The 7,292-nt window shown below is 45.7% G+C and overlaps 1 protein-coding gene across 1 annotated transcript in view; it reads right to left on the bottom strand.

Moving 5' to 3' along the window:
• The window catches only part of LOC104469340 (PWWP domain-containing protein MUM1), a 7,134-nt gene extending 167 nt beyond the window's left edge, over positions 1-6,967 (bottom strand). The window contains exons 1-12 of the mRNA XM_010083846.1: positions 6,911-6,967; positions 6,566-6,654; positions 6,117-6,187; positions 4,687-5,694; positions 4,071-4,190; positions 3,581-3,651; positions 3,065-3,141; positions 2,502-2,562; positions 1,928-2,003; positions 1,750-1,800; positions 1,008-1,438; positions 159-247 (exon numbers count right to left, since the gene is read on the bottom strand). Coding sequence (XP_010082148.1) covers positions 159-247; positions 1,008-1,438; positions 1,750-1,800; positions 1,928-2,003; positions 2,502-2,562; positions 3,065-3,141; positions 3,581-3,651; positions 4,071-4,190; positions 4,687-5,694; positions 6,117-6,187; positions 6,566-6,654; positions 6,911-6,967 — 2,201 coding nt within the window. The remainder of the gene's footprint in view (positions 1-158; positions 248-1,007; positions 1,439-1,749; positions 1,801-1,927; positions 2,004-2,501; positions 2,563-3,064; positions 3,142-3,580; positions 3,652-4,070; positions 4,191-4,686; positions 5,695-6,116; positions 6,188-6,565; positions 6,655-6,910) is intronic.
• Between the last annotated feature and the right edge of the window lie 325 nt (positions 6,968-7,292).

Below are 7,292 nucleotides of genomic sequence, written 5' to 3'. Positions count from 1 at the left end.
ATGTTTCCCACCTTCAGTCACTTTGTTATTGAAACAAGGAGAAAGCTGGCCTGACAGAAGGGAGGATACTGATTCCTCCTGCCCTTACACTCCCACTTTTCCGTATGAACAGTAAACCAGTGAGAAAAATTCAGAGAATACTGAAAAGAAAAAGCTACCTTTTGCTCACACATGGTCCTTTTATGTACTTCTCTTCTGCCTTCTTGTAGTCTATGTCATCCACAGCAGCAATCGCATAAATGATGGCCTAGAAAAGCATCGAGTTCATTTACACTCGTGAAAGTAAAGCTAAACGGCAGCCAGTGACTTGAAACTGTCTGAGCAGAGGAGCACAGGTTTAGGGTAAGGTTCCTCCATCACTTAGGAAACAAGTGAAACCGATTGTTGTGTACCTCCTTAAATATATAAACTTGTCCTTTAGCATCCCCAGGAGAGGATTTTTATAACCACATTAAGACATTCCTCACAGTAACTTTGTTTCTGCAGAAGTTACTAATGTTTTCCCAGGAAAGTTCCTAAGAACAACAGTAAGTATCTAAAAATACAACTGTAACAACAAACACCCCCAACACACACAAGGAACCCAAGAAATTTAAAAAAACCCCAAACAACAAAGTTTTGAGAAGTTTCAGAAGTAACCAAAACACAGCAGAAAGCAATCACTCTGCCTTTGAAAACCTCCCACTACCTCCCCTCTGTCCTATGGCTCCAGTTTCTAATGAAAACATATTTGTTCTGATCACCAGCCCATGAACACAGCTTACGAGCCTCCTGCACGGATTTTCACATTCTTTGCTGACACTGAAACCAAGCGCAGTATCGTGCCCCTGCAGCTGAAGGGACCGTGACCCATGTCGGCGGGGAGCAGGTGTGAACATCCCTGCCCGGCCCAAACACCCCCCAGCTCGCGGGGAACGCTCCGCAGCTCAGCAAACCCGAACCGTGTGACACCAGTGGTGCTCACTGCCTTTAAGGTTTACTTTCCTCGGTGCTCCCCGTTTACTTACTTCAGGCAAAAGGACATCTGAAATAAATTTGATTCCATCTCCAGTTATTTGATGCAGGTTTTTAGTGTCTATCTCACGGTACACTTCCTTCAAGTAGTTTACTACAAGGTCTAATTGTTCTTCGTCCTCTAAGTACGTCTCAATGCAGGTCACGTACTGACTTGAGTTCAGGAATTCCTTCAGCCAGCGGGATTCTTTCCTGCTTTTCAAAATAGACAAAAGATGCTCCTCGGCCCCCTTCATCTTCACTATGAACTCCACTATCTTCTTATTCGCTTTGTCTCTGGCAGCTCTGGCTCTGTCAGGAAGAAGTTTCTTGCAGGGCTTCTGAGGTGAAGCTTCTGACGCAGACTCTTCGAGATCTTCCTCCACTGCATTCGGAAAGGTCATCTGGACTAAACCGTGACAACCTTCCTTTCTGACGGGGGAGCCTGAAAGAAGAGCCGCAACCATCCTACTTCGATACACAAAACAAGGGGCTTCCTCGCATACAAACACAAAATAAGGGACCTTCTTGGCAAGAGACGGGTTTTTCTTCCTTTCCTACTAAGAGGATAACAAACCCCCCCACCAACAAAATCTTATATTTTCCTTAAAAAACACCTTGGAGCGTGCTAATGCCGCATGGTAACTTCAATGGTCCCCCCACACTGGGTCTGGTGACTCAACACCCGTGTGTAACGGTTAGAGCTAAACCTACCTACCAAGAGAAAATTACAAAAAAAATGATGAGTTCACTTACTGATATCAGCAGCAAAATATTCCAGGAAGGACCCCGTAAACGAATGACAACCTAAAAAGCCCAAAATAGCATCATTTACCAGTTCAGCTAAGCCTATGAGACAACGCTGAAAGGTTTGGTGTCATCTTTTTTCTGATGCATATCAGAATGGATGACATCATCCGACTCATCTGCTTACCTACTCTAATTCGATAGTCAGAAATCAGTCGAATACACCACTCAATTTCTTGGCGATATTCTTCTTTGGCTCGTTCCTACAAAACAAGAATGATGTACAGTCCTAAAGAGGAGCCTGTGGAAGCTTTTAGGCCCAGGACACTAACCAGGTACCAGAAACGGCTAACGATAACAGATCAAAGTTCACTTGCAGTTTCCTGCATTCTCCCAAAATTCAGCTTCTGCAATCACTCTATCCCGCGGTGTGAGAGCAGCTTTGTTGTACGTAGAAAACCCACAAGAGAAAACACAGGAAGAGCCCTGAGCAGCTGCCTGCCTTCCACGTACACGTGGATTCTCAGCAGCAGCCTCACTGAGCTGGAACAAGATGTCAGGGATCCCCTTCCCACATTCTCCATCTTGTGGAGCACAAATTAAGTTTAATTATTTTGTTGAACAGCGAGAGAACTGTGAACAAACCCAACCCAGGCAGCTGTACCACGCTCCTCCCCAGGCTCAGTTATACTGTGTTCACTATTTTATTTTTCCCCAACAGGTGTATACACTGGCAGTTACATGTTACAGGTCACACTTACTATGAGGTCCTGCTTTTCTTCACAATCAAAGTGCTTCAGGTTCCTCAGAGGTACTGAGAAACTTGATGAAGCAAAGAAACACAGTTAGGGAAAAGAGGCAGTTGCGTTGCACAGCTATTTACTTACTGCAATTCTACACCTCCCTGAAAATTAGATTTCTGAAGGAATTCAGGAACGCAGGCTTTACTAGTTCTGTTTTTTCACAGTAAGCTAAAGCTATGGAATCTTTTAACAAATGAGAAATACCTGGCTTGGAAACAAAACCAAAGGCAGGCCTGTGTTTCCAGAAAGTTGGGGCACCACAGGTAAAGAACAGTAGCACCAGGTCCCCAGCCATTTTTTTTTATTCCTCACATGAGTGCCAGCTGTTGGCATGAACTCGTGCCAGCCTGTCTCAAGCTGCAGCGCAACAAAGCGTCAGCCCACACCTGCAAACCCTCCCCTTAGCTGGGCCCTCCCTCTGAGATCAGCCTCACTTTTAACTGCGAGTGTAACTGGCCCGCGCATATGCTGCCTAAAAGAAATCTGAAGTTCAGAAAGCGATCGGAATCCACAACATTTACCCTTTTTTCTTGTCATGTGTGTTCCCTTCTATAAACAGCACACACGCCTTTCTGTGTTTCCGCTTCACATTTTTTACCTGTTGAAAGGATAGAGTCTCATTAGCGTCCTAAAATCGTAATACCCTTGGTGTTTTCCATCTCTACTATACATAGTACACCCCACGCTTAAAGGAAGTTACATAAATATGAAAAAATAACTTAAAAGTGGCAAGAATAGCAGGTTACCCCAAGGGAGCGTTTTGGTTAGTGCACAAGGACCCATCCTCCATGTTTGGTTAGCTGGGTACAACCACCCTAGTTCACCACCCAAGACAGAAGGGCTCAGCAGTGATCCTCTGCTCCAACTGAAACACCTGGGAACCAACCACATTTATTTTTTATGTGCTCTTGTCAAACATGAATTGACCTCTATGGCCTTCGGAACGCTTCTGCTGGAAGATCTTTTAACATTCCCAGCTCCCCACGAGCAAAGACCCCTCGCAGTAGCACCCTAAGGCGGCAGCGAGCTGTTCTTACCACTGCTGGCCAATACGGGTATCTTCGCAATTTGCACCACACCAAAATCCCTTCTTCAATTGCTTGTGGTTCTATGATGAAAAATAAAGTAATTTTTCTTTAAAAACCAAGACAAAACTGTCAGCTCGCCCTCTCTCAGCCTCCTTTCAGAAGTTGCACCTCAGTGCCTTGACAGGTTTCACCCAAGGTCTCAGGGCATCCCCCACACCCCCAAACACAGCACAGGCGCTTCTGAACACAGCAACTCGCAAATTTCAGCCCTAGGCCCTTGCCCAGTCTCACAATGTTTTACATTTCATTCTGTTTCAAAAAGCCTTTCTGGGGCACCCAAGAAATGCATCCTATTCCAAGCTCAAACAAAGCTGGACTCACTCTCTAGAAAGGTCGGGATCGTTACCACAGCTTGTCAGCAAACTCAAAGCACACACACCCTAACGGGGTACACCGACCTCGGGTGAAGAAATCTCATACAGGTACACTGATCTCTCACCTTGACATGATAGAATACTCGGCAGTTCTTCATCCTCCTCCTCCTCATCAACCAGAGCCGAGAGGCGAGAGAGACTCTCGGTGAAAACTATCTTTGAAGACAGGTCAGAGGATTCCAGTCCTGCCAAGAGCAGCAAGCACCAGTGTTCGTAAGTGCAGAATAACCATTTTAAAAGTATCAGTTCAGCCCGGGTGAAACACACAACCATGAGTGACCCCACAGCAGCGTGAGCCCCCATAACACAAGGGTCTGTCACACCACACACCCTCAGCTCTCTCCTTCACACAACCTCATCCCATCTCAACAGTGAGCAGCTAGCAGGAAAGAAAAATCCCAAATGTGAAATCAGCAACTCTCCAGGGAAGGGTGAGCTTACTGCCGAGCAGTTTTTCAATACAAAACCCCAAACAACTCCAGACAACATCAACGACACACTAGCCATCAGCCCGTGTTCAACTGAGGGCTTCTTGTGTTCCTCCAAAACTTAAACCAGAAAGAATTAAAATCAGCAGCTCAAGAACCACGTTCACAAAAGCACCACCACATTCCCAGAGGAGCAACAGTGCTGGACAATCGAGTGGGATGAAGTTTTCCCTTCCCCAAGCCACCAGCCCACCTTCATCCTCCTCAAAGTCAGGCAGCTGAAACTGCTTTACTTTATTTCTAACCACGTGTGAAGTGTTCTCATTTTCCTCCTCTTTACGCTGAGAGGGGAAGCTATTGGAAAGCATCCCGTGGTTAGAAGGCTCAGACAAAGACTTGGGCCGACTCCTGCATTTCTTTTTCCTTTTCAAGGCCAGAGCTGCACCGATCTCTTGCTCTCCATTCATCCATTCTAAACTCACTGCCTTTTCTCTTCTATCTAATTGCTTGTCTAGGCTTTCACTCTTACTGCTGATGCTTTTTTCCAAGTCACCTGAGGCACTTTTACAAGAGGAACCCAGTAATGTCCTTGTAGGTTGACTTTGGGTGTTTGTCCTTGTGACCGGCGCCGCCGTGCCAGGCTGGCAGGGGACAGGCAGAGGAGACCCTTCCCCAGCAAGGGGCTGCGCTTGATCCTTGGGGAGATCATTCCCGCACGACACAGGTAAGCCTGCACCTCTTGGTCTCCTCCTTCCTTGGTTACTTTTTCCCTCCTTGGGCTTAAGGGAAACTTTATGTCCTGGTTTGGACTTTGTTAGCAATCCGGGATTGATTTTTTTCTCTCTTGGTAGTGATTTTGATTCTGGTTTCTTGCAGTTTTGACTATCCGAGTTTGACGTACCACGCAAGTCCCCAGTACGACGCTTGGAAGGGCTCGTTCCATTTTCACTGGCTTCAACAGTCTCCTCCAAAACAGCAGAACCCTTCCGTTTTTGTTTTTTTGTATCAGTCTTCAGGCTGGTGTGATTTTTCTGTTTGCTTTTCTTCCTGGAAGGCTCAGGCTCCAAGCTCAATTCACGACTACATAAGGGGGTCGACGAGAGAGACCCTGCGTTGTTCTCCTGGGATAACAGAGTAGCTGGTCCTTCTGAAGGTGGGACTTCTCTGGGTGAGACATTTTGAGTAAAAACATCCAGGGCAATTTTCAGAGAACGGCGATAGTTCAGTTCTTCCACAACCTCACTCGAATTATTCCTTTGATCTGATGAAGAAGAATACACAATAAAGGCAATAAGCTTTATTCGTATGCAAGAAATAAGTAATTTTATTTCTAGTACACCTTTTGTTTCAGATACAACTCAACACTCAAATTGTTCATGATTCTTAAGGCAAAGCACACAGAGACAGACAAAGCCAAGCTTCCAGCCCTCTATTTTGATGCAAATACACACAAGTTCCTTCCCCGTTCCTTCCAACCAAGAGAGAAGAGCAGAAGGCAGAAGCAGCTCTGAGAACATTTAGTCTATTTTCAAACCTTATGGATGGAATGGGAAGAGATGAAAAGAAATGCAAAAAAGTCCCCCTCAAGAAATGAAATACACAACCACCATCCCCCCCGGGGCTTTGTGTACATTTCACATTCAGAGTATACACAAGGCAGTAAACCTTCTGACATATCCTCACCTAGGGTAGAGGCGATGCTTTCTATCTGTTCCTCCTTCAGCGGTACAGCATCTGCACAGTCCACTCTGATCCTGAGAATCACAGAACCATTAAATACAGCAAAGCTGGCTGAAGGTGGCACAGCATTAAACATCACCAACAGCATGACACTGCTCTCATCTGACAATAAAGTCGCAATATTTTCTTCCCCAAAACCCATCTTCTTAACAGAAGGAAAAAACCAAACCCAGGAAGAATGCCTGAGCTGACAGTCTGTTGATTATGATGTTTCAGGAGAGAACCATGAGGCCAGCTCCGAAAAGACAACGGGCTTTGGGTCAGCCATCTCATCCTTTTGTAAATTAAAGGATGATCCCGCTTCACAGATAACTGCAGATAAAGGGATTACTGCGGCTTTTTTTATAAATGTCTAAGAGTCTAAACACACAACAGTAACAGGTATACTTAACCGCTTTTGCAAGCCAAGTATTTCAACTGTAAAAGCAGTCTCCTTCGCATTAACAGATGCTTCCCCAGCAACTCCAGTTTTGCACAAAACCTACATTAAAGAGAAAAACTGCATTTGAAAGCCTTGACCAAGCCCATTAGATTACAGGACAGACCTGACAACAAAACATCTTTAATGGGAACAGCACACAATGGATGGAGATTCCATGGCATCTGGTTGCACTGCTAAGATCTCCACAGACTAGCTCTTTTTTAAAGCATAGATATGTTTACCAGCTCTTACTGACTTACTACTCCATTTCTAAGTTATATCCAAAAACCTCTCCTCATGTGAACATCTGCTTTACCTTTGCTGGCCACAAACGCTCCTTCCACATGCAAAGGACATACTCTTGATCTGTCATGATGGCGTTTCACACAGAAAAGGGAAATTCCAGTGTGCTCTGACAAAAAAGGGAATAAAAGGGTTACCCAACATTCAGTCCATGTTTGTCCCCCCCCCCCCCGTTTTTTTTTTTCACCCTTCCACGTGGCCCCGCGGGCCAGTCCTTCCCTGGGGCTCACAGCCACAGCCTCGGGAAAGCAGCTGCGGGCTTCTCTCGTGTTTCTTTGTGAAGGCTTCGAGAAAGACCCGTTAAGAACGAGAAAATCTTCCGGCACTTACAGGGCGGCCTCGGCAGGCTGGAACGCGGTCCCACCACCGCCAGCCAGCCAGGAGTGGATATCAGC

The sequence above is a fragment of the Pterocles gutturalis genome, unplaced genomic scaffold, assembly GCF_000699245.1.
Source record: "Pterocles gutturalis isolate BGI_N339 unplaced genomic scaffold, ASM69924v1 scaffold7516, whole genome shotgun sequence".
Lineage (NCBI taxonomy): Eukaryota > Metazoa > Chordata > Aves > Pterocliformes > Pteroclidae > Pterocles > Pterocles gutturalis.
The sequence above is the reverse complement of the archived record's forward strand: the minus strand, read 5'-3'. Positions and strand labels throughout refer to the sequence as shown.